The sequence below is a fragment of the Miscanthus floridulus genome, chromosome 19 (genome assembly GCF_019320115.1).
Source record: "Miscanthus floridulus cultivar M001 chromosome 19, ASM1932011v1, whole genome shotgun sequence".
Taxonomy (NCBI): Eukaryota; Viridiplantae; Streptophyta; class Magnoliopsida; order Poales; family Poaceae; genus Miscanthus; species Miscanthus floridulus.
This window is the reverse complement of record NC_089598.1, coordinates 5,913,830-5,939,135: the sequence shown is the minus strand read 5'-3', so window position 1 is coordinate 5,939,135 and position 25,306 is coordinate 5,913,830. Positions and strand designations below refer to the sequence as shown.

General features: G+C 44.3%; 3 protein-coding genes across 6 annotated transcripts; 1 reads left to right on the top strand and 2 right to left on the bottom strand.

Annotated features, from left to right (window-relative positions):
- Nucleotides 1–3,059: 3,059 nt before the first annotated feature.
- Nucleotides 3,060–5,806, top strand: LOC136527227 (WAT1-related protein At3g30340-like). Of its 2 annotated transcripts, none has more exons than XM_066519868.1 (5): nt 3,060–3,716; nt 3,973–4,035; nt 4,189–4,804; nt 4,877–5,028; nt 5,150–5,806. In XM_066519868.1, the coding sequence occupies exons 1-5, from the start codon at nt 3,520–3,522 to the stop codon at nt 5,292–5,294; spliced, it is 1,173 nt and encodes a 390-aa protein (XP_066375965.1). In that variant the 5' UTR covers nt 3,060–3,519; the 3' UTR covers nt 5,295–5,806. The 2 variants fall into 2 exon arrangements, with proteins under 2 accessions (XP_066375965.1, XP_066375966.1); XM_066519869.1 differs by having other exon boundaries at nt 3,063–3,716; nt 4,189–4,720.
- A 137-nt stretch (nt 5,807–5,943) lies between these two features.
- LOC136527228 (ferredoxin--NADP reductase, leaf isozyme 1, chloroplastic-like) lies at nt 5,944–8,797 on the bottom strand. The gene is made up of 8 exons (XM_066519870.1): nt 8,300–8,797; nt 8,071–8,204; nt 7,864–7,942; nt 6,975–7,066; nt 6,812–6,889; nt 6,650–6,712; nt 6,292–6,526; nt 5,944–6,182 (listed from the first exon to the last, which is right to left on the bottom strand). The coding sequence occupies exons 1-8, from the start codon at nt 8,637–8,639 to the stop codon at nt 6,115–6,117; spliced, it is 1,089 nt and encodes a 362-aa protein (XP_066375967.1). The 5' UTR covers nt 8,640–8,797; the 3' UTR covers nt 5,944–6,114.
- A 754-nt stretch (nt 8,798–9,551) lies between these two features.
- On the bottom strand, nt 9,552–12,922 carry LOC136528473 (uncharacterized). 3 transcript variants are annotated; one of them, XM_066521435.1, is made up of 7 exons: nt 12,556–12,922; nt 12,326–12,480; nt 11,990–12,142; nt 11,545–11,691; nt 11,134–11,286; nt 10,036–10,158; nt 9,552–9,951 (listed from the first exon to the last, which is right to left on the bottom strand). In XM_066521435.1, the coding sequence occupies exons 2-7, from the start codon at nt 12,437–12,439 to the stop codon at nt 9,874–9,876; spliced, it is 768 nt and encodes a 255-aa protein (XP_066377532.1). In that variant the 5' UTR covers nt 12,440–12,480; nt 12,556–12,922; the 3' UTR covers nt 9,552–9,873. The 3 variants fall into 3 exon arrangements, with proteins under 3 accessions (XP_066377532.1, XP_066377534.1, XP_066377535.1); XM_066521437.1 differs by having other exon boundaries at nt 11,614–11,691; nt 12,326–12,922; XM_066521438.1 differs by lacking the exon at nt 11,545–11,691 and having other exon boundaries at nt 11,996–12,142; nt 12,326–12,922.
- Nucleotides 12,923–25,306: the final 12,384 nt, after the last annotated feature.

Genomic DNA, 25,306 nt, shown 5'->3' with positions numbered 1-25,306 from the left:
GATATGCTATGATGGCCAAGTTCTATATAGTATACACCCAAAAGAAAAATCAAAGGTACTGCTTAGTTAGGTGGAAATTAAATTATTAGTCATCAAACATAACTCCAATAATTCAGAGATTATCTCTTTTTTTCTATTAGACAGACAGAGACAGAATAAAATCTTTTCCCTCAAAGAAAAAAGAAAAGGAACGAAATCTCACATCACCACTGTTTGCTGTTCCATGCTGTTGAATTAGAGATCAGGTTGAGGAAAGGCAAGCTGACATTACAAGAGTCGAGTCGAGTCGGTGGTGAATCTGAATCAGAGCGGCGGCGGCGAAAAAGTTGCTTTCAGACAGCAACAAATCAAAGGTGGCAGCTTAATTAGCTCGAATCAAATTATTAGTCCTGAAACGATCTCAACAGCAATGCAATCAAGATCAAGAAGTTAAGTTTCTGTGTTAATAAAAGGAAAGGGGGCAGGGGGAGAAGAGAGACGGATTCATTCACATCCATATATCTTTGTGTGTTTTTATGAATGAAAATGAATGATAGTCTGATGGATGACAGTACAGCGATTTAAGCATGGACCGAAGACGTCGTTTCGGCTGACTCGTCATCCTCCTTTTCCTTTCCCTGACTGATAATCTCGGCTAAAGAAAGAGAGAGACAGAGAGAGAAAGAGAGTACGATGTAGCATCAGATCCATCCATGGCGTCCCCATCTATCGCTCGCTATCTCTTTCTTTCTTTCTTTCTTTCTTTCCATGGCAATTTGCCAGCCGCGATGGAATTGAGTGACAGCAAAACAGCAGGTGCGGCTAGCTGAGCCTGAGCTAGTTGCGGCCAGTGACTGACTGACCGATGATTGATTCTCTCATGCACTAGCAGTCTAGCACTATCGTATCCCCAGCCAGCCCAGGGAAAAAGGAGAGCCGCAACGCTGCCCCGTGCCCATAACGGAGCCCTTCACCTCAAGGGGTTGTTTTCATCTCGTTTCAGGTCATCTCATCTTCAGTTCTCCACACACACAAACTAAAGTGGCAGCAATTGCGAGGTCATACACTAGCTAGCTCTCCTTTTCCTCTCCACTCCAACCATTCTTTTCTCACCTCTCCCTAATATGAATCCACAGTTGGTTCCTCCTTGAGGTGGACAATTCCATCTTCAGTCTAGTCTGCTCGTATAACAATAATCTAATGTTTCGCCGACAACATGACGCCACAAGGGATCGAATCATTCATAAAGTTTTCTGGTAAATGTTACTAGTAGTAGTTTATGGTTTTTATATTTCAGCTGATTATTCCAGCTCCACGAGTGCATGCAGGAGAGCAGAAATGCTATGCTTATATTCCCTTGCATCATCAAGTACAGATGCTTCTGCATGTCAAGCAGAGCTAGTGAAAAGAGGAGTATAATATATACAAAGTAGATATCACTAGTGTTACTTAGGGCCTCTTTGGCACGGCTTATGCCGGCTTCATCTATTTTGCGCAAATTGAGGCACTGTAGCGTGAAGCCGTTTTGTAAGCCGGGGTTAAAATGAACTAAAAGCCGGAAAAAAGCCAGTTTTTTCTGGCTTCACCGGCTTTGGCTTCACCGGTGAAGCCGTTTTGGATGAGCCGTGCCAAAGGGGGCTTTAAACTTCTCCCAAATTCCGATTAGGTGCTCTTCTTAATTGAGCGGCGGAGCTTTTACCTTTTCGTTCAAAAAAAAAATTCCCATTCAGGTGCTGCTATGTAAATTGCACGTTCAGATCCCTAAACTTGTCTTGAGTTCTCATTCTAATCCGGTACTTGCAAATTGCTGCTCCTTAAACTTATCTCGAGTTTGCACCCTGATCCTAGTAATTGAAAATTGTACACTCAACCCCGCACTGCACCGTCCTTGCCTCCACCAAATCGCACACGCACGCCTCACCCATACAACTGCTCGCCCTATCACCTCATGCCTCCTAGCGTTGCATTTTCGGCGTGATGCCGCACCCACGTTGCTACGCTAGGCCCTGTTGTGCCCGTCCGCGCCGCCATGCCATGCGCTACACTTGCCCTACCTGGTCGCAGTGACGGCCTTGCCCTTGTCGAGGGAGGCGAAGAAAGCTGGGAGGGTGGGAAACGAGTGCAAGGAGATGGCGAGAACGAGAACGAGCTTCTGCGCCATGGGGAAGAGGAAGGAGTGTGGTGGTAATGGTGGCCGAGTCAAGTGCATCTACCACGGTGTGGGGGTCAGCACTGCAGCAAGGTGGAGCAGGAGCGAGTCGAGCGGAAGCAAGGAGGGCCACGATGATGAAGGCTCGGCCGTGACGTGTAGTAGGACAAGCATGGTATGGGCGGCCAAGCGTGTGTGGCGGTCCTAGAAATTTAGATTGTCTATGGTGAAGCTACGTTGTCGGTTGTGAATGCAGATGCAAAAAAAAAAAAAACCAATACTAGGGTCACCATAATTGTAACTCGAATTTTCGCACCTATAGGGCAAGGACACCCCTTCTAATTTCCTCTAGCTTCACCACTATAGGCCGGTACATCGTGCCTGAGACCCAGCCACACGTTCCAGCCCCCATGCGCTACGACCTACGATGCTAAGGGTGGATGAACGCGGTGTTGCGTAGTGCGACCACGCGCAGTGCGGTGGTGGTGGGGTGTGGTGGTGGTTGGGATTGTAGAATAGTACAAATTTAGAGATTTGAGTGTGTATTTTGCAAGTATCGGGACTGAGACGAGAACTTAGAATAAGTTTAAAAAGTTCAATAGTATAAGTGTATAAGTTCAGGGAGCACAATCTAGAGTACCGGGCTGGAATGAGAATAACCTGCTGGGTATCTCTCTCTCTCTCAAAGACACAAAGTGCTATGTATACTTATCATTGCAAGTGCAGCAGATAAAGGCATATATGTATATCAACCATGTCAAACAGTGACAAATAAAGGCGCAAGGGCCCCTTTGAGAAAGAAAGAGAGGTGGCCACATCCTCATTTGTGTTCAGTGTTGTGCTGCTGCTGCTGGGTCTGGGTGTGTGGCCAGGCAGGCCAACACCATTGGCAACTGCATCATTGCCCACACACCAAAAGCTAATCAGCAAGAGAGAAATAAAGGGAGACGTGCTACAGCTCCCTTGCACTACCCCAGCAGCAGCAGAGCAGCTATGGCAGCTAGGTTTCTGTAACCAATCTCACCCATCTTTTCTTTCCTTCCTTTTTTCCTTCCCTTCGTCAGAAGATGAGAAAAAAGGCGTACCTGAAACGATTCCCTGCATAATCGCATTACCGCATTCCATTCCGCTGCATACTTGCATTGCATCTCATCCGTCCTGCCGCGTCCTCCTCCTCCTCACCGATCCATTCCAGCCATCGTGTCTAGCTACCTCGCCGCTCGCTGGCCGGATCGCATCGCAATTTGCATCGCCTGGTCGGGGACTCGGGGCCGGCGAGCCACACTATAAAAGACCTTCCGCCGCCTGCGAACTGGGATCACCCCTGTCTGACGAACGAGCTCTCAGGCAGGCAGGCAAGCAAGCAATCCAGTGGACAGTGGAGAGTGGGCATGATGATGATGATTCGGTCCTGCCTCGGCGGCGGCCTGCCGGTGGTGGTCATGCTCTGCCTCAACGTGGTGGCGGCGGTCATGGTGTCGCTCGTCAAGGTGGCCATGAACGGCGGCATGAACCCGCTCGTCATCGTCACCCTGCAGCAGCTCACCGCCGCCGTCTTCCTCGCGCCAATCGCATTCTTCAAGGAGAGGTAAGCAGCATATCGTAGCAAAATGATCCAAGGCTGTGACCCACCCACCTTTCTTCGTTTTTTTTAAGTAATCTTCTTTTCTTTTTTTCAAGAAAAAGAAGCTAGAGCCTAGAGGAGGGCAGCATGGGTATATATGCATTCTATTTTATGTACTATTTTTTTGCAAGCTCAGCTCAGCATGTCTTTTGTTTTCATGAGATTGTCTTTTGCTGCTGCAACTGCAAGTCTCCCTGAATTCGATTGATTTGGATTTCAGGAAGTCGAGGCCGAAGCTGACGCTGGAGATCTTCGCCTACATCTTCGTCAGTGCGGCGCTCGGGTATGTATCCCTATCATCTTCATGAAGAAGCTGCTTCAATTCTTCCGAGAGTAACCATCCATTCCACCATGTCTGAATCTGAAACAAAAAGCGAGAACGAAGCTCATCTCATGAAGCTATAGCACATTGATGAACCAACCTGCGCCATTGCAGGGCAGCTCTGCGTCAGTACATGATCTTCGTGGCCCTGCGCTACACCACGGCCACCTTCGTGACAGCCTTCTCCAACATCGCCCCCGTGCTCACTTTCCTCCTCGCCGTCGCCACGCGGTCAGAGGCGCTGGACCTCAAGAGCAGGACGGGCATGGCGAAGCTGCTGGGCACGCTGGTGTCCCTGGCCGGCGCCATGGTGCTCACCATCTACAAGGGCGTGGCGCTCACCCACGCGGCGGCGGCCTCGCACCAGCAGTCCCACCGGCCGACGCACGCCGCCGCGGACGACGCCGCCAGCCGCGGCAAGTGGACGCTGGGCACCGTGGCCATCCTGGGCAACTGCATCTGCCTCTCCTGCTGGTTCCTGCTCCACGGCCGGCTCGCCAAGAAGTACCCGCACGTCTACTCCTGCAACGCGCTCATGTCCCTGTTCAGCTTCCTCCAGGTCGCCGTCGTCGGCCTCTGCACCCAGCGCAGCATCTCCCCCTGGATCATCACCAGCAAGTTCAACATCCTCACCGTCCTATACGCCGTACCTGCTTGCTTTGCTCACTCACTGTTCCTTGTTTATTTCAGTCTCCTCGTTGCCATGCATCACTGCTTCATCATTTATCAAGTCTGAAACTCTCAACTAGCTCCATTATCAATTTATCATTCTGATAAATGAATGATCCTCACACTTCCTCAGGGCATCGTCGGCTGCGGCGTCTCGTTCGTGCTGGTGACATGGTGCATCGAGAAGAGGGGAGCCGTGTTCGTGGCCGCCTTCATACCGGTGGTGCAGATCATCGTCTCCGTCATCGACTTCTCCATCCTGCACGAGCAGCTCTACCTCGGAAGGTACGTACGGACACTGATGGTACCATGCCATGCCATCACTGAATATCTGAATCCAATCCACCTGATCGAAAGTGAAGTCACCTGCTCTGCTCTGCTCCTCCGGTGCCCTTTGTGCATGCAGTGTGCTGGGATCAGTGCTAGTGATAGGTGGCCTGTATCTTCTGCTGTGGGGCAAGAGGCAGGAGGCCCTGCACTGTCCTCCTCCTCCAAAGGTTGCCGAAGAAGACGCTGCTGACAAAGAGCAGCAGCAAGTGCAGCACAACTGAAGACGGACAGCAGCATCCTCTGACTGTTGGTCGTTTGGTTGTAACAGTCCCAGCAATAAGATCTCTGCCTGACTCCTTTTCTTTTTTCCTTTTGGTGTCTCAGGGTGGGCAATGTTCCTTCCTTCCTTCTCAGATCGATCAGTCTGGTGCCAACAAAGTGTTTAGATTCTAATTCAAACAGTAGAATGGTCTTAAATACAGTACTCCTACTTACTGATGATAGCAACATCACATACTGAACCACCACTACCAGCAAGCCATTTTGTAGGCCCCTGGAGAAATACAGAGTAGAGTGTGGGCAATACCGGAGAGCAGAAATTTTCTCCAAATATAAGCAGTTGTTCACCTTTTCGTATGTATGCTTCTGCATTAGTATATTTATTTACTGCACAAAAAATGGTCCAAGAAATGTGCAGAAAATACAGTACGGATATGTATTGTAAGTTTGTTGTGTAACTTTGTTGGTTGTCAGGGGCAAATGTTCATTGTGTAGATATCAATTTCAATGTAAAATAAAACTTCTCCTGCATTTGACATAAACCAAATTTTTAAAAAGATCTACAAGAGCTTTACAAAAAAAAATTTGTGGGGACAGAAATTCTGAGCCACTTCATCACTCTTTTCATGTGTAGTACGATGACATTGCTCATACCAAAAATGGAATAGACATAATATAAGAGTACATATAAAACCCCAAAGAAACAACCATAGTAATACACAGAACAAACTCACTATCTACATTATATACGCAGTACACTTTGGCCTCACGTACAGATACACACAATGACACAACACAAATGTCAGATGCAAAATTGAACAGTCAGTAGACCTCCACATTCCATTGCTCTCCCTTCTTCAGCTGCTTCTTGTAGTCGAACCAGTCAATTCCTAACATTGTGCAAGCAATGCAACACAAGTCAGCACCATTAGTTTCACAGCAAGAACGGCTCAAATTAAGGAGAACAGGTTCACAAGATTATCTATAGAGTATATATACCGTCTTTTTCAGCTAGTGACACCATAATGTCATCAATACCCTTCTCCATGCCTTTCAACCCACACATGTATACGTAGGTGTTGTCTTTCTTCAGAAGCTCCCACAGCTCCTCCTTGTACTCTGCCATCCGGGTCTGGATGTACATCCTCTCCCCCGCCGCGTTTGTCTGCTCCCTGCTGACGGCATAGTCAACCCGGAAGTTCTCCGGCGCTTTCTCCTTCATCTTCTCAAACTCCTGAATAATGTCCATTCACAAATGCAGTGCAACTAGATAGGTTGAGTGCCGCATGAAAACAAATAAGAGGAGAGTAGCACTTGTGCAGTTCCTCATGAAAACAGCAGAGATCGATGTACTGACCTCCTTGTAGAGCAATGAACTGCTCGTTGGAACACCCAGGAAGAGCCATCCCAGACCGTTGAACTGCACAAGAGTTCACACATTGTTCGTTTGTTTAGTCTTTCTCTGTGAACTTTACTTTAAGAGATGGGTGATTCGGGATAAAGTAGAACACCGCTGTACCTTGTAGTCGTCATGCTTCTCAAAGAACTTCTTCCACAGGAACGAGCGGAATGGAGCAATACCTGTACCGGTGGCAAGCTGGAAGAAATTGGCATGACTGTGAAATCTCTGGCTGTCGTCAGTTATTAGGCGCTGATCAACAGGAGTTGGCACTCAAGCTTACCATTATAATAGTAGCGTTGGGGTCTTTGGGCATGAGCATTTCTTTGCCAACTGGTCCTGTTATCTGGACGTCAGCACCTGGCTTCAGGTCACCTGCATTATGATATGAGCACAGGGGAACAAGTTGGATCAGGCATTCAGGTGTCAACCTTTAAAGTGAAGGATCATATATAATATGTAGATCCAGATACATGTCAATGAAATGAGGATTATGGATGGATGCCACAACAAGGTGCTGGTATAGGACCACATTCGTGGTTTCCAGTTTGGTACCGTGTCAGTTCAATGAAGTCAGGTCAGGATTAGTGGATTAAATATAACAGTAATGTGTGAAGGCCAAGGTACCATTGATTTAATGGGACAGTAACTGTGCACAAGAAGAAAATAATGAGGCGCGGAATAAGATGGCTATTGAAAAAAAAAGGATAAGCCTTCTGAGATTATTTTTCATGCTTTAATCTTTTTGTAGAAGTGGCTGGTACTGCTTAAGCCGGTGGACAAAGACAGGATTGGCAAGATAATGGCGATCGTGTTGGAGTGGACCCTCTGGCTGTTCTAGATTCAGACATTGTTGAAATCTAAGGTGTAACAAGGTCCTTCTTTTGGTTTTGTTTGGAGAGCTGGCAGTCCCAGCAGATTTTGTATCAAACTATATTGCTTTCTTAAAAGCAGAGGAAAACTCTTTTCAGAAAAAAAAAAGAAGAAGATAATGAGGCAGCTAGTAAAGTCAGTGTCATCCACATTCAGTAAAAGCCGGTGTCATGAGAATCAGAAGTCAAAATCTGAATCCTGACGACTTGTATTCTAAGAAACCAATTCTTGAGAAGGAGGAGATGCAGAGAAGAAGAATGCAATGCAGCGCAGTGCAGGCGGAAAGTGACGAGACTTACATAAGAAGTTCGAGCAGACTCCCTTGACGATCTCTCCGGCCTCGTTGGTGTAAACGAGCCTCTTTACACACAGCGAGACCTGCAGACGAAGCACAAGTCAGGCGATTAATTCTGTCTTGCTCGTCTCGCCAGAAAGAAATGCTCACAAAGAAAATGATGGAGAATGGTTGGTTCAGAGAGAGCAGAGCAGAGGAGAGGACTACTGACTGTCTTGGAGTCGCCAAAGTCGCCGAGAGCGCTGCTGGCGATGGAGTAGAGCCTGAGCTTGTGCGGCTTGCCACTCTTGTCGACGCCGTCGGCGATGATGCCGATGGACTGGCCCTCTCTGTACGGGATCTTGCCTGCGTGCAGTGCGTGTACAACAGTTGGGCACCTGTCATCGTGGGACGAAGGAACTGAGAACAAACAGACCAACAAGACTACAAGAGTAACCTACCTTCGGTGCTGAAGACCATGTGCCACGTCTCACCCGGCGCGTCGTCGCCGGTGATCTTGGTGTTGAGGAGGCACTTGCCGACGTACGGCTCCTTGGGCTTGTACAAGTTGGTGACGACGCCTTCCTCCTGTTTCTTGGACTCCTTCTTGGACTTGGCGGGCGCCTCGACGGCGGTGTCAGTGGCGGACGCCTGCGCCCGGATGGCGGCCCGCGCGGCCCTCGGGCGGTAGGAGAGGAAGTGTGGGGCGGTACAGGGCGACGTTGGCGACGCTTTGACGACCGCAGAGGCGGCCGAGGAGGACGGGAAGGAGACGGCCGCGGCCATGACTGTAGTGGCCATGGCGGCCAGCAGCAGCAGCAGCTACACAGTGGCGTACGTCTGGGGGTGCGAAAAGTGGAGGCGGCCGGACCGGAGGCGGAGGGGAGGGGAGGGGAGAGGAATGAAGGCGGCCTGGCCGGAGATGATACACGACGGCAGGGGGAAAGATGAGTGGAAGGCGGGGGAGAAAGGAGATGAGAAGCAAGTGGTTGTGGTCTTTTGCAACAATGTTCATTGGTCTTTTCTGTGCTCCATGATTCGTGCCATTGGGCCCACTTGCTCGATTTTTTCTCTTTTGTTGCAGATTAGTTTTCCAGAATGCAACTGATTTGATGTAAACCTGATTTTTATGAATGCAACTGATTTGATGCATACCTGGTTTTTATGTAATACAACTTTGTATCTTATTTTGCTTTGAAACTTTTCTATCCATAGCAGACTCTTCAAAAGCTGGTTTGATTAGTTTGTGTTTCTTTATGAAGTCTACAAACTAAGCCATGATTCAATTTTATAGCAGATAGAACTTTGATTGAAAAAAATGGAATACATGTGTTGTCTGCAACTGAAAAGTTACACCATGGAATTGGGCATACACAAGTTATGTAATTGGCAATTGTTCAACGGAGATGAATGAAGTCCATATATAGCTTCATCGAGAACCAGAAAAATATGGTACAGGACCATTCCAGATAGCAGCCTAAAACAGAGCATTCTGCTCCACAGAAGTTATACAAGTACAGGGGCCATTCTTTTACTGGACCCTCCAAACGTTTGCTGGCGTTAGTCTCCGTCTCAGCAACTTTTGAGAAGTTAATCCAACGGTACAGATAGGGAAGGCGTCAGCCCCCCCGGGTGCCAAATCCATTCTCGATCAATTAAAGGCCATTGTTTCCGAAACCACCTGCACATTTCTGCAAAATAGTTTTTAGGAGAGATTGGAAGAACTAAAAATAATCTGCACAATTTTGATCTTTAATCGTGGCACAAAGGCAGAGGTAGAACTGACTTGCAGTTTTTTTTTTTTGAAATGTCACCGGGGGAATTACTCCCCACCTGAATATATATTATAGCCCAAAACGGCTGGTTATATGTTTTACAAATGTTTAGGAAGGAACAACACCACCACCAAGACACCCCGGCAAGAAGTGGCAGAAACCACAAGACACAAGCGGAATGAAAAGACTACCACACGTGAGGCACAAGAGCTCTTTAACGATGAACTGACTTGCAGTTACTGAAGAAATAATCGTGGCACCTAATTGCGGAAATCAAGAGGCACAGTTTCTTCTTTGAAGTATTCCTTCCTCACAGTCTCGGCATCGCAAAATCTTACCTAGCAGGGGTAACATAGCAGTAGATTGTAAGATTATCCATATCGTTTGATGAAGCACTAACCTAAGAGAGTGGGAGAGCATACCAGGGAGGCATAAGATTTCAACAGAGGTTTGACAACCTGCCACATTGGTTGAAAAACAAATGGAGCATCGACAAAAAGAACTTGGCCAAGCCGCTTCGGGTAGTAATAGTAAAAAACATCAATCTGGGAAGGGGAGGGGGCATTAATTGCGACGCATATACCAAAAAAAAAGTGTTTATATATATATATAATAGTTGCAGCATATAGCAGGAAATCCATATGTGATTTGAATTAATCCATTAGATAAACTTGTTCTTTTGCCATCTGAGATCATGAACACACCATTTGTCTTTTCTAACTGGTGCCTCATCACAGTTTTCGTATGTAGAAATAGTTTTTTTTTTAAAGGAAACAGGAGGGGTCTCCCCCTACTGAGCTTTATTATAACTGAACTAAAAGGTTCCAGATACAAAAAATCAAGAAACAAAGAAAGATGCAAAGAAAATAGAAAGAATTACACAAAGTTGTCTAGCCATAGATCTATCAAAGCTTTGTGAGCATTCTTAGCTCTGAGCTTAACCCAGGCTAACTCCCGTCTGATGATGAATTTGCAAGACTGAATTGAGTGTTGAACATTCCTGAAGATAGCATCATTTCGGAGGGTCCAGATTGCCCAGAACATTGCTATGATAATCTCCATGAAAATTGGCTTATGTAGAAATAGTTTATTGCTTGGAATTGCTCCTTGCAATGGATGATGTATACATTACATGAATGATTTACTAATGTTTTCCTGTGGCATTACACTGCTCTCTTTTCACATTCTTTTATATCATCGCAAATGAGGAGAGGTAGAGGAAGACCGAAGCTGACATGAGGAGAGGCAATAAAAAGAGATTTAAAGGGTTGGGATATACCTAGAGATCTCTGTTTGGATAGGAGTGCTTAGAAAACAGCTATTGACGTGCCTAAACCGTGACTAGGGGCTCATGTTGGATTTCAACTCTAGCCTACTCCAACTTGCTTGGGACTAAAAGGCTTTGTTGTTGTTGTTGTTGTTGTTTATATCATCGCAAATAAAAGTATGCATGTCTGCCACTGAACAGCACAAAAGGTAATCAGAGATGCTTAGTCATGCCTTCAAGCTATCAAACTTACCAAAAACTTTAGGAACTGGAGATCACCATTTTCAACACGAAAGCCTCGCAGATCAAAGATTCCAAGTATATTCTCTGCTCCTGAGGGAAGTCTGCTTACTGCCTTCTCAACCAAATAGGCACATAGCTTCTGGTTTTCAACAGGATCCTGTGTCTGCAGTAGCATATTATACATGGATCATCAGTATTATTAAGAGCAAATGCTTGTCGAATACAAGAGATATCTTTAAGTTACAAGTCAGCTAGCTAAGCCATGTAGTTTAATTTTGGAGCTGCTATGAAGTAATACTGATAGTATGCCACTGCCTTCTTTTGTTCTTTGTGCTATTCTAAAAATTGGAAACACTGTATGTGTAGCCACTATCCCTGTTGAACATTTCCAAATCAAGATTGGGAAACAAAAGGAACGCACTGAAGGGAAATGTTTGGCTGCCACTACAACTAGCACAGGTCTGCCGTAAACGCCCAAAGAATCATGTACATATGCCTTGCCAGTTTGGTAGAGGCCTTTCACTGATTCTTCTGATAACTCTGAAACACCAAAATCCTGGCGCCATTTCTAATGCAGTTGAAAGGAAAACTGAAGATACCGATGCTTATATAGATTCTGTTACAATACCAGGAATTTAGTGAGTAAATTATTAGGTTTCCCATGATCTTGCAAAACATGAATCTTGATGTGTGAAGGGTATCAGTTTATATCAAAACTGCATATTGGTAAATATCAGCTTGAGGTAATGAGGTGTGAAGGGTATAACTTTATATATCAAAATTGCATATTGGTTCAAAGACCAAGGATGAAAACCCCTCTAACAAAAATGTGTGAGAACATCTAATAAATTCAAACATGAGGATACAATTGCCTTGGTGAGCTTGGAGACGGCTTCATCGACGGAGAATTTGCGGTCCTTCAAGAACCAGAGGACCATGTCGTCATCGTCTCTCCCATTCCTGCCCGTGGGGAGGCCTGGGTTCTCCCTCGCTAGCCGTTCTTTCACCTCTAGGACAAGCTTCACACACGAGAACCGACCAGCGCCAGATAGACAAGTGAATCAGTAGTTTAAGCTTATACATGATCCCCCACTCTTTATTATTATTATCCAAAAGAAGCGACGTATGACATTTCCCTCTGCTGGTGGCTCCAGGTATAAAAATTGTGAAGCACACGTAGTGGGTGTGGCCGTTTGGGTTACCTTGGCATCGCTGGCACCTGGCGGGGCGGCGCTTTGGCAGCGCACTGCGCTCCTGGACTTGAGCAGAGGAGCTCGGACGACGGAGCGGCAGAAGTAGCAAGAGGCAGTCATCATCTTCCCTTCCTTTTTCCCTCGGATGCTGCGATTGCTGGTCCCTGCAATGCAAATGCAAGTTGGGGTCGGGACGTGGAGAGCCCGCCCGACAGCAAAGACAGCGGCCTGAGCCTGACCCGACCCGACCCGACGACGCAGCAGACTGAGGGATGGAGGGAGCCAGGAGGTGAACGTGAGCGCCACAGAGCCTGGAGGGCGAGGGCCGCAGACGCAGCCTGCTGCCTTGCCTTCTCCGTGGGATTGGGCGTGGGCGCGGCCGCACAGTGATTTGGAGGAGTGCGGCGAGCGAGCGGTGGAGGAGGTGAAGAACTCGGTGGCCGGGCGGTGGAGAAGCGTGGTGGCTGGCTGCAGTGGCTCAGCAAGCGCAGGCAGAGGGGTCTGCAGTGGCTCGGGCACTCGGCGAGTCTGGCGCCGGGGCTCCGGCCAACAGCGTGTAGCCAGCCGTGAAGGAGATTGATTGGGGACTGAGGAGAACAGAGCTGCTGTTCCTGTTGGGCTGGGTTGGTTGGGCCCCAACGCATTTTCTTGCTGGGCTGGTCACGCTGCATTCCCTGGATTTCTTTTCCGTTTCGGGATTATGTACTTAGACGACTACTCTACGAAATAATTTATTCTGTAGCCACTTTAAATTATGATAATTACTATATTAATTTACGAGATTATAGTAACTCCCTGTTAAATGGTTTACTATAACATTATGGTAAATATCCCCATATGTTATAGTAACCCAACTATCGTAAATATGTATAAACATTATCGTAAACTAGTATATAAAATTATCGTAAATGGTGGTGGCTACAGAATAACTTATTTTGTAGCTGGCTACTGAATATACTCTCCCTATATATATATATATATATATATATATATATATATATATATAATAAAAGAAAAAGAAACGGGGCCGGCCTCGAGGACAGAAAGAGGGGTCTCGTCTCCATCAGAGGATTAGTTGCTACGGGCAACAAGACAAGAATTCAGCAGAGAAAGTGCCTTTTTCCAGTCCAAAAGCTAGCTCAAAAAGGAAAGCATGAGTTCGATGGCGGCGATGGCGATGTCCATGGCCATGGAATTCGTGGCGCTGCCGCTGGAGGAGCTGCTGCCGGATCTGTCCAGCAAGGAGCAGCTGCGGTTGCAAAACCAATTCCGCTAGCGCGAGCACAAGCGCATCTGGAAGCGAATAAGGCCAATCTCAGCGGAAAGTTTCATTTGCATCTAGTAGCCTGCGACATATGTATTTTTGATGACATGATAATATTGTAACGAGGAGATAAGAAATGGGTTTCATGGGAATAAAATTCTCTTGGTAAGATTACCAACTCTCCATGAGTTTTAAAATTAAATGTTTATAAAACCATGAAATAAAACTTTACATTAAGAGCGAATGTTTAGTCCAAATTTCATTTCATTTTACATGACACGACAGTCTTGGAAGCAACGTAATAAAACTTTGCACTGAGAGTGCCCTAACAAGCAATCTCCTCCGTTACCTCCCGTGTCCTCGGAACGGTAACAGCAGTAGGCCCTCTCAACTTTTTGATTGATCTGATTGCTTGGTAATTAGTTGGTCAATAAGGAACGATTTCTTCTTCTTCTTCTTCTTCTTCTTCTTCTTCTTCTTGTGCACAAAGAAAATTCATTAGGTACGTCTGATAAGTTTTATCTCCAAACAAAATCGTCATATATTCTCTGATTGAATGAATTCTCTATTCAATTTATTTGATATAAGCTTTGTTGTCGTATATAAGCGCTTGCTTTGTGATGTATAGTTCCCTTTGATGTATGATAGCCCCTCTGTTCCTAAATAAATCAATTCCTAAAATCCGTGTCAGTCAATCTATCTTAAGTTTGACTAACTTTATAAGAAAAAAGGGTAACAACATATTTGCCATAAATTGAGCACATTACGAAAATATATTCGATGGTATATCTAATAATAATAATAATTTAGTTTTATAAATCTTTACGGGATTTGCTAGAAATTCTATCAAAGTTTAAAAAGTTTGACTTAGGATAACTCTAGGAATCTATTTATTTAGGGACAGAGGGAGTATAGACAGTTTATACCGATCGATATTATACCATTTATTTCTTTTCTTAGAAAAACAGTTAAACTATTTTAGTTTATCAGTTGGGTCCTATAAATTTTGTTATACTGAGAAATTGTTAGCTCCACAACAAAGTATAATTTCCATTCACTACAAGTCTGGGTTTCTCTATTTGCTTGTTACTTGGGGCTACTATAATTAGTATAACTTATCAACTTGACATCAATCTAATTACTCAATATAATGGCATGCTTTTTTGAATGGTATGAAATGCAGGGAGCACGACTCGTTCATCATTCCGCAGGTGCACTACGCTCGCCACCATTATAATGTCAGACACCCGGTACGTCCCAGCTGAACCTTCACTTCGTTTCATGTCTATACTTCCTCTAATCATAAATATAAGACAATTAGATTTGACCTAAGTCAATATTTTATAACTTTTACCTTTGCTGAGCCTGTTCGCTGGTTAGTTTCTGGACTGATAAGCTCGACTGGTGCTGGTTTGTTGTGAGAGAAAAACACTATTGGTTGATTGATAAGCCATGGCTGAAACCAATAAGCGAACATGTTGAATATATAAAGGGCAACTATATATCGAAGCATAATCCAGAAACGGATGGTCTTACATAACATAACTTGTGCATGCAACGCAGGGTGCCGAATTCGATGCAGTGAAGCCGTTGATGGAGTGCCGCGTGGGATTCAGGGGCCAGGGTGTGGTTCCACCTCAACTTTAGAAAAGATAAAATGCTGGGAGCACTAGTAGAGAAGCGACTTTTGATCCACTTCGAAATTTGGCTTTAGTCCCAGCATTTTTTGCGCCCGGGACTAGAGAAACCTTTAGTCCCGGTTGGTGTCTCCAACCGGGACTAAAGGTCCCTGCCCAACAGCTACTGCGCTCGGCACAGTGGCAGTGGACCTTTAGTCCCGGTTGGAGACACCAACCGGGACTAAAGGTGGACCTTTACTCCCGGTTGGAGCCACCAACCGGGACTAAAAGTCCTCCAACCTTTAGTCCCGGTTGATAACACCAACCGGGACTAAAGATAGACCCTTTAGTCCCGGTTGGTAACATCAACTCGGACTAAAGGACGCTTTAGTCCCGGTTGGTAACACCAACCGGGACTAAAGCTTGAAACTGTAACCGGCAGTCTTTTGAGCCGGGACTGACAGCGTGCTGTCCCGGTTACATTTATTGCCATGCTCTAAGCTCTAAGCTCTAAGCTCTATAGCTCTACTCCCGGTGCTTTACTTGTACCTTCTTGCATTATGAGCTGATGACCATAAATGCAACCGGCACTTATTGCCGTGCTTTATGAATGCAACCGGCACTTTACTGGGGACAGCTCTAAAGCTCTAAGCAGTCTTTTGAAACAAGTAAGTTTTAGCGCATTTATTGCCGTGCTTTATGAGCTGATGACCAGCACTGAACTTTTAGTCCCGGTGCTTTACTTGTACCTTCTTGCATTTACGAGCTGATGACCAGCACTGAACTTTTAGTCCCGGTGCTTTACTTGTACCTGCTTGCATTTACGAGCTTTAGTCCCGGCTTGCATTTATCTGCTTGCATTTACCTGCTTGCATTTATTGCTGACACTGAAAACGAAGACCTTTAGTCCCGGCTGGTCCGATGCAACTGAACACAACCAAATCCATTAGTCCCGGCTGGTATTACGAGCCGGGACTAAAGGTATACCTTTAGTCCCGGCTAGTATTATCAGCCGGGACTAAAGGTCTTTTAGTCCCGGGCGTTTACAGGAGCCTCGATGGGCCGGCCCAGTACGCAATATGCTGGAATTGCTGGCCAGTCCCACCTATTAGCACCACCTCGCTTGCTCAGAAGAGTAAAAGCTAACTTAAAGCTCAGCTCTCGAACCAAGCAGCACGAACTTGAACAGGATTGTACCGCTGATCGTTGACTAAAGGTCCTTCGTACTATAGTTTATATAAAATGTTGAACATTATAAACGTACGTATATTCTAGCAGCGTAGAATGCGTATTCAAAAACCAAAACGAATCATCAATTAAAAATAGGAAAAAAGGAAAATAGAAATAGAAACAAAAAAAACCTGGTAGCAGCGTGAAAATAGAAAAAAAAGGAAAATAGAAATAGAAACAAAAAAAAGGAAAAAAAACCTTTAGTCTCGGTTGGGGTTACCAACCGGGACTAAAGGGTGGGCACCCTCGTGGCATGTCAGGAGGCACCTTTAGTCCCGGTTGGTGTTACCCACCGGGACTAAAGGTCTCCCTTTAGTCCCGGTTCCTGACCCGGGACTAAAGGACCCCTTTAGTCCCGGATGCTTGCTCCCGGGTGGGGAACCGGGACTAGAGGGGGTTCCCCACCGGGAGTAAAGCCCGTCTTTGTACCAGTGGAGTATATTCTCCTTATTGGACCCTCTCCTACTTTTGATGCATGCACGACACACACACACGTGTTTATGATATATTTTGTTTTGAATTCTCAATCAGGTCCAGTAAATTTTATATACTGAGATATAGTTATCTTTAGCTCCAAAAATCTAATCTCCATCTATCCACTACAAGTCCAGGGTTCTCTATTTAATTTGCTTGTTTACTTTGAGCGGCAAACTTATTAACTAATCAAAATTTGACACCAGTCTAGCTAATTACTAACTCAAATGGCATGCTTTGGATGTCAAACAATGCAGGGAGCGCGACTTGTCCATCACGTCCACTATATATGCTCGCCACCATTACAATGTCAGACACCCGGTATACATACGTGTAGTCTGCACTTCACCTCCTTCCGTCCTTCTCTTTATTCATATATATACATATAAATAAATAGCCCATTAGATTTGGCCTAAGTCAAGCTTTTCAAACTTTGACCGCCAATACATAAAGATTGCATGGTATTACTAGATCCTGAACGATGAAGAATAATTTCACAATATACCGTGCATCATTTCTATTCAAGATAATATGTACACACTTTTATTTATTCATATAGCTAGCAAGTCAAAGTGCTAATTAACAGTAATGTGAACCGTGTCAATGATCTAATGGACATATATATAAGAAATCATGTCTTCTTTTTCCATTATTATCTATCTACCTATCATGCATACCCACTACCGGAGACGGCTTCTTTGCCGAGTGCCAGAGAGAAAGCACTCGGCAAACAACTGGCACTCGGCAAGGAGGTAGTTTGCCGCGGCAAACAATAACACTCGGCAAAGACCAGGTTTACCGAGTGCCCGACACTCGGCAAACCAGAACACTCGGCAAAGGGCCGCCTCCGTTAACCCTTTGCCGAGTGTCTTCTCCTGACACTCGGCAAAGCGCTGATTTGCCGAGTGGCATCGAACGATCCTCATGCTTCAACGAATCCTTCACCAAATCAGTCTCATTGGCCATCTTGATGATGATACTTATGGTTGTTAGTGGTACTTCTATTTGCAATTGTGGTTGTAGATGATGGAGCACTTGGATTACTTGTGAACTTATTTGTGTTATATTGTGAGACATGTGACATTTGCGATATATATGTGACGTTTGTGATATATATGTGGTGTTGGTTATATATATGTGCTTATGATGATATATATGTGATGTTGGTGATGTTTGTTATATATATATTTTATTTGTTTGGATGGGATGTAAAAAACAAATAAAAAAGCTGTTTTCAGTCACTTTGCCGAGTGCAATGGCCATGACACTCGGTAAAGTGACTACCTAGGAACATGCTTTGCCGAGTGCAAAGGCCATTGTACTCGGCAACCCACTCGGCAAAAATCACAGATTTACCGAGTGCCACGTGCAAGGCACTTGGCAAAGGTCTCCTGTTTGCCGAGTGTCTTGACAGGACACTCGGCAAATAGGCTACCTTTGCCGAGTGTCTTGCCGGTGGCACTCGGTACAACGGCCACATTTGCCGAGTGTCTGAGTCAACGGCGCTCGGCAAAGCGGCGACCTTTACCGAGTGCTTGACCTTGACACTCGGCAAAGCCGCCGTCACGGTGGCGCTCGCCGTCATGGGGACTTTTCTTTGCCGAGTGTCAGATTAGCACTCGGCAAAGGCTTTGCCGAGTGCCCGATAAAGTGCACTCGGCAAAGAGGTCTTTGCCGATAAACTATTTACCGAGCGCCCTTTGCCGAGTGTATATCAGCCTTTGCCGAGTGCCTGAGGCACTCGGCAAAGAAGCCGAATCCGGTAGTGACCTCTTTCATGTCTTAGTTCTCGTGTAGATATAGTTTCTTGATTATCGAAGAAACCACTTCTCTGTCTCCCTTCTTAATTAATTCCAATGCCATATCACTATTCTATACTTAATTAACATCTTAACTAATGAACATAGAATTCGATGCAGTGAAGCCCTTGATGGAGTGTCGCGTGGGATTCAAGGGCCAGGTGTGGTACCACGTCAACTTTTGGGCTCGCAGCCGCACCAGCAAAAAGATCAAGCGCTTCTTTGCTGAGGTCCACTACAAGCCACTACCCCTGAGCAGCTTCGCCGACTCGCCACTTGTTGCAGCTCCAGTTCCTATCGCTGAAACATGCACCATCATATATGCCTTTTGTCCCGGCCACTGTGACATCTTACACCCCAAGTTCGTGTGTGGGAACGACAAGGACAAGATGTTGTATCAACGGCTTGTGAAGTGCAACGCCGGTGTACCGTCTGTGGGGATGCCATTCACCGGCCGCCACCACTCAGGAGGGGCAAAAACAAGAAGAGAAGAGGGAATGCTAGTCCTTATCAGTAGAGACCTCCTGTTATCATGTCGTTTTTATTTAGTTTTAGACCATCGTATATATGTCGGGTCAAGTGATGCATGTAGTAGATATTGGATTATAATATAAATATAATGCATGTAATACCTAGATTCATAGGTGAGTAATAAGACATTATCAGTCATAAGCCGTCCGTCCGAGAAATGATATCCAGCAATTAATATTTGCTTAAGACGATTTGCAAGTACTTTTGAGGCACCACATTGCATAATCTAATTAATGGGTCTCAGGTCCTTCAATTTTTTTTTCTGGACCGGGGATCTTTGGAATTAACGCTGCAATAGTCAGTCTCATTCCACTGATCTGGCATGCCCCCACCTGTAAGGAATTGTTTGCCTTCTCACATTACTATATCTAGGCCCCACAATATTCCAGTATATATATTAAATTAAACTCTATATAGCTCCTAGAATCCGCGCAAGAAGAATGCTTTGACCACTGTTAGTTATTGTTCACCGGTCTCCTGCTACCAAGTGGACTCGTGCGTGTGTAAGCATCGGTTTCACCTCTCCTGATTAATTTAATTGCACTACGTAAAAAACGGTTTATAGCAACGGGACAATTTTTTTGTAGAGGCGGCTGATGATGGAGCCGCCCCTACAGTGACGTACTCGGAAGCCCCAGAGACCAGCCGCCCCTACAAATAGAACAGCAGGGGCGGCTGGTCATATGAGCCGCCCCTACAAATGGGTCGAATTTGTAGGGGCGGCTCACTCACCAGCCGTCCCCGATATTGCTATTTGTAGGGACGACTGGTGATTGAGCCGCCTCCTACAAATGCCTGCGTATTTGTAGGGGCGGCTCTATCACCAGTCGCCCCTACAAATGACCCATATATAAAGCAAACTGCAGCACCTTCTTCCTCCTCGGGTCACTCACTCCAACCCGTGAAAGAAAGGTGAGAAGGCCTTGGGCACCTCCCAAAAATTGCTCTACTAAGGGAAAGGTTTTGGTCTCAAATCCTTTGGTGGAGAGGTTGTAAACGGTAAGAAAATGTTATTCCACACTTTTTTTGAAGTTTTAATGGTTGGTTAGTGAGTAATTAGAGTTTTACTTTTCTCTCTCTTCTATGGTGCTTAAGCTACTTATGAAGCAAATTAGACCCAAGTTTTGGATGTACTAGGGTAAATTAAGGAGGGGAACGAGATCATACCCTTATTTGGTCTATGTTTCTTGCTTTTAGTGAACAATTAGTTAATTTTATGGATGTTTCATGTGCATGTAGATCTAGATCTATGGTTTGATTTTTTTTATTAATTTGGTTTTATAAATTTGTGTTTGATGAAATTAGACTAGGGTTTGCATGAAAGATATTGGGTAAAATATAATTGTTGCTAATTGTTATCTTTGAAATTGTTTATTGTAATCAACAAATATGTATTTTAATTATTTATGGATAAATGGGCCATTAATTAATTTTCTTCTACCATGGTGTGTTTGTATGCTTCATGTAATTATATTTGATTTATATTCATATATATCTGAAGTATATAAATTATTCTCAAGTAATTATTAATTTGATTCATTTTTATATATATCTGAATAAGTAGTCCTTTATGTTTGTTTTGTTGTTGTTGTAAAAGATGGAGTGCAGGAACTCTTGGATGTATGGTTCGTTAAGGTTCAAGGCAGGTTTCCGTGAAGAGGTGGATAAATTTATTGAGGCCGCAAAGAAGCATGCAACGACATTGACAGAGAATAAGGATATAATTATTTGTCCCTGTAAAGATTGCAAGAACTGTATGGCATGGGCAAATGTGACTATCATCAGATCATATTTAATTATGCGAGGATTTGTTGAGGACTACACAGTGTGGATTCATCATGGTGAAATAGTTATTGTTAACGACGAGGATAAGGAGGAATACGACGACGAAACCATAGAATCCCTGTCCCAATATTCAGCAGAGCTTGATTCACAAATGGATTCGGAGTTTGGCAATGAACAAGATGGTGATGCTGGTGGTTGGGATGGTAACGACGAAGGTGGTGCCAATAATAATGGTGGAGCACGTGTCGGGGATGAAGATGATTTGGAGGACATGATTTGAGCCTTTGGACCAGAGATTTTACTAAACAGCCCGAAAGGTCTAGAAAATTTAGAAAGGGTGACAAAAGCATCGAAGGAGACTGTGTATGGTGTTGAAAAGGGTTGTCCGACACATTGGACATCGCTACGTTTTGTGCTTGAGCTACTCATCCTAAAGGCTAAGTATGGCTGGTCAGACTATAGTTTCAATGATCTATTGCATCTCCTGTCATGGGTGCTGCCACAACCAAACTTAGTTCCCACCAACACATACCAAGCGAAGAAGGTCATAAGTCAATTGACAATGGGGGTTGAAAAAATCCATACATGCCCCAACCATTGTATATTTTTCGTGGCGAAATGTTCAAATCACTGGATAAATGTCCTCGATGTGGGGCCAGCTGGTACAAGAACAATGAACTTTACGGTGGGGACGAAGCCTCCAAAGGGGAAAAGAGAAAATAAGAAGGGTACAAAAAAGATGGTACAAGAATCTCAGCCCCCAGAGGACACTCCATTAGGCAACGATGCAAAGCAGAGAATAATTCCTACCTTGGTAATGTGGTACCTGCCAGTGACCGACCGCTTGAGACGTATCTTCCTAAACCCTAAAGAAGCCACACTCTTGACATGGTGGGATGATGAGCGTAAGGTGGATGACGATAAGATTGCACATGCGGCTGATTGTAGTCAATGGCAAAGGTTCGATAAGAAGCACAAAGAATTCAGCGATGACCTAAGAAATGTACGGTTTGGCTTGAGCACCGATGGAATGAATCCCTTCAATGAGAGGATGAGCGACCACAACACTTGGCCAGTGATCTTGACCATGTACAACATCCCAACGTGGTTGTGTCAGAAGAGAAAGTACCTTCTCCTCACTATTCTTATTTCTGGCCCTAAACAACCAGGTATTGATATAGACGTTTTCCTCGAGCCTTTGATGCAAGAAATGAAGAGGCTATGGAGGCATGGAGAGCCGATGTACGATGCGTTCTGAAAGGACTTCATATGTAGAGCAATAATATTTGTTACTATCAATGATTACCCCATACTGTTTGCTTTGTCTAGACAGATCAAAGGGAAGACGGGATGCTTGGTTTGCTTGGATGGTACTACATGGGTGTACCTGGATGCATCTAAGAAGATAGTTTACCTAAGGAACCAACGCTTCTTAAAGACAAGTCACAAGTACCACATCAAATTATTCTTTAGATTTTATGACAACACCCCAGAGATTAAACCCCCTCGGGAGAGACGTCATAATGGAGAACACGTGTACAGAATGGTGAAAACATACACGTCGTCTATGGAAAGAAGAATCTAGATGGGACGAACAGAGATAGAAGCACACCTCCTATCGAAGGCGTACCTTTCAAGAAACAATCGATCTTCTTTTAGTATGTGCCTTATTGGCTAGACTTGGAGGTCCCCCATGCCATTGATGCTATGCACATGCAGAAGAATGTCTTTGAGAGTCTCATTGCTACCTTGATGGACACAGGCAAGTCAAAGGATGGTCTGAAAGCACGGAAAGACATGGTGCAGCTAAACGTGGTGCCATAGCTTCACCCGGTACCTGAGGCTAATGGAAAATACACTCTGCCCACGGCGTGCGTCAACCTAACACCAAACGAGAAGAGAGATATATGCACTTTCCTGAGGGGGTCAAAGTCTCCACTGGGTTTTTAGCAACTGTGAAGAAGCTAGTGTCGATGAAGGACTTGTCAATAACACACTGCAAGGCTCATGATTGTCATGTGATGCTGACAATGTTTCTACCTATTACAATCAGGGCTATAAAGTCAGAGTTCTTGAAAATGGTTATCACCCGCATGTGCTACTTCTTTTCGAAGATCTCACAGAAGACAATTGGCAAGCAAGAGCTGAGTGACCTACATGAATTTGTGGTGGAGACACAAAACCAACTAGAGATGTGTTTACCTCCTGCTTTTTTTGATATAATGCCACATCTCATGATTCACATGGTTCATCAGATACATGCGCTGGGCCCTTGCTACTTGTATGAAATGTGGTCCTACAAGCGGTTCATGTTGGTTCTAAGTCGATACGTGCATAATCGAGCATACCCAGAGGGCTCCATGATAGAGGGTTATAGTACTGAAGAAGTCATCGAGTGCTGTCAAGAGTACCTAAAAGTACAGAAAGAGATTGGTAAACCCGATTCTCATCACAAGGGTAGGCTAGCTAGGAAGGGCACCAGTGGTAGAAAAGTATTCATCGACCATGATTACAAAGAGGTGAGTCGGGCGCATTACAGTGTCTTGTAGAGTATACAACTGATGCAACCATACATTGATGAACACTTGGCTATCATTATAGTGGAGAGAAATGATCGTTCAGATGATTGGGTCATGAAACAACATAAACAACAACTAACTACATGGTTGAAGGATCAAAACATACCACCTAGAGAAACCATAACTCTATTACCATCAGTAGGTTGGCGGAGGGGCCATCGAGATAAGTGACATCTTGGAATGCTTATGACATCAATGGGTATACGTACGATACCCACGCAAAGGATAGTAAATATGTGAACCAAAACAGTGACATTCGAATAGAGTCTCTCGCTGGATTGGGGTGAAAGATCCAATACTTTGGCATCATTGAAGAGATATGGGAACTTGACTGTGAAAGGGATATAACGGTGGCCCTGTTTTGATGCCGCTGGATCAAACAACACCAACTGAACGAGATCAGATTGAGAGTCCTAGACCTCGAGAATCTAGGCTACCAAGATGACCCTTGGGTGCTCGCTTCATGTGTCGCACAAGTTTTCTATATGTCTGACCCACAAAGTAACCTCCCCCCAAAGAAGAAGACAAAGCATGTGGTTGCCTCCGGGAAATAGCACATTATTGGAGTTGATGGCGTGGACGATGTTGAAGCTTACAATAACTACGATGAGATGCCGCTATTCACAGACTTTTCTAAGAAGATCAGTGTTGTGGAAAAGAACCTCCCCAAAGACATATTGTCATGGGAACAAAAAGGTGTCAAGAGAAAGTCATTACAGCGGGCTAGCTAGTTGTTGAACGTGGAGTGTTTGTGTAAGTGTGTGTTTATAAGACTTCATTTATGCATGCGCGTGAGACTATATATTTATGTATGTGTGTAAGACCATATATTTATGTATGTGTGTGAGACTACATTTATGCATATGTGTGAGACTACCCTTTACAACATCCAGATGAATCTATTTCAACATCCACTTTATTACTACTAAAACTTTATGAAATCAATTAACACTTTATGAAATGAAGAAATGGACAAAATAAAAGTAGGAGATAGTGATGTGTTCAACAACTTTTATATTCATCACCGTTACAGCTAAAATCATTTAGTGGTTGAAAATCAGGTTTGAAGCTGTCATTTTCTGAAATTCAAAATTTGAATCATTCAAAATTAGTGACAAAGATAGATGACTAGACTAAAATGATAGAGCATGATTTTAGAAAATTTTAGAAAAAAAACCCATCACATTTGGAGTTAGTATGAGGAAGAAAAACTAGTTACAAGTTTTAGCCATAGATTAAATAGAGAAATCACACTTGTTTATCATTGATCATCATGAACAGTTGTGATTTTTCTTTTTAATCTCTGGGTAAAATTTGTAACTAGTCTTTCTCCCTCGTACTAGCTCCAAATGTGATGATTTTTCCTAAAATTTTCTAAAATCATGCCCTATCAAGTTACTGTGTTGATTTGGTCATTCTTTTCATTTGACAAAGTTTGAGCAATTCAATTTTTCAAATTTTAAAAAATGACAAGTTCTAATGAGATTTTCAACCATTAAATGTTTTCAGCTGAAAAAGTAATGAATACCAAAGTTGTATAGCTCATCAAAATCTACAACTTTTATTTTGATTATTTTTTCATCTGACAAAGTGATAGTAAACATTGTTCATAAATCAACATGTCTCTCGTATAGTTCATGAAACTATGAGTCATATGTGAATTCGTGAATAATGTTTACTAATACTTTGGCACATGAAGAAGTGACCAA

What these genes read in the sequence shown, in the direction of transcription:
- LOC136528473 (XM_066521435.1), bottom strand. Translation starts at nt 12,439, where the DNA reads ATGATGACTGCCTCTTGCTACTTCTGCCGCTCCGTCGTCCGAGCTCCT. An exon ending in CAGGTGCCAGCGATGCCAAG is followed by an intron (nt 12,143 to 12,325) that starts GTAACCCAAACG and finishes TCGTGTGTGAAG; the next exon opens with CTTGTCCTAGAGGTGAAAGA. An exon ending in CCAAGCTCACCAAGGCAATT is followed by an intron (nt 11,692 to 11,989) that starts GTATCCTCATGT and finishes CAACTGCATTAG; the next exon opens with AAATGGCGCCAGGATTTTGG.
- LOC136527228 (XM_066519870.1), bottom strand. Translation starts at nt 8,639, where the DNA reads ATGGCCACTACAGTCATGGCCGCGGCCGTCTCCTTCCCGTCCTCCTCG. An exon ending in AGTCTGCTCGAACTTCTTAT is followed by an intron (nt 7,067 to 7,863) that starts GTAAGTCTCGTC and finishes ATCATAATGCAG; the next exon opens with GTGACCTGAAGCCAGGTGCT. An exon ending in AGAAGCATGACGACTACAAG is followed by an intron (nt 6,713 to 6,811) that starts GTACAGCGGTGT and finishes ACTCTTGTGCAG; the next exon opens with TTCAACGGTCTGGGATGGCT.
- LOC136527227 (XM_066519868.1), top strand. Translation starts at nt 3,520, where the DNA reads ATGATGATGATGATTCGGTCCTGCCTCGGCGGCGGCCTGCCGGTGGTG. An exon ending in ATCGCATTCTTCAAGGAGAG is followed by an intron (nt 3,717 to 3,972) that starts GTAAGCAGCATA and finishes TTTGGATTTCAG; the next exon opens with GAAGTCGAGGCCGAAGCTGA. An exon ending in ACTGCTTCATCATTTATCAA is followed by an intron (nt 4,805 to 4,876) that starts GTCTGAAACTCT and finishes ACACTTCCTCAG; the next exon opens with GGCATCGTCGGCTGCGGCGT.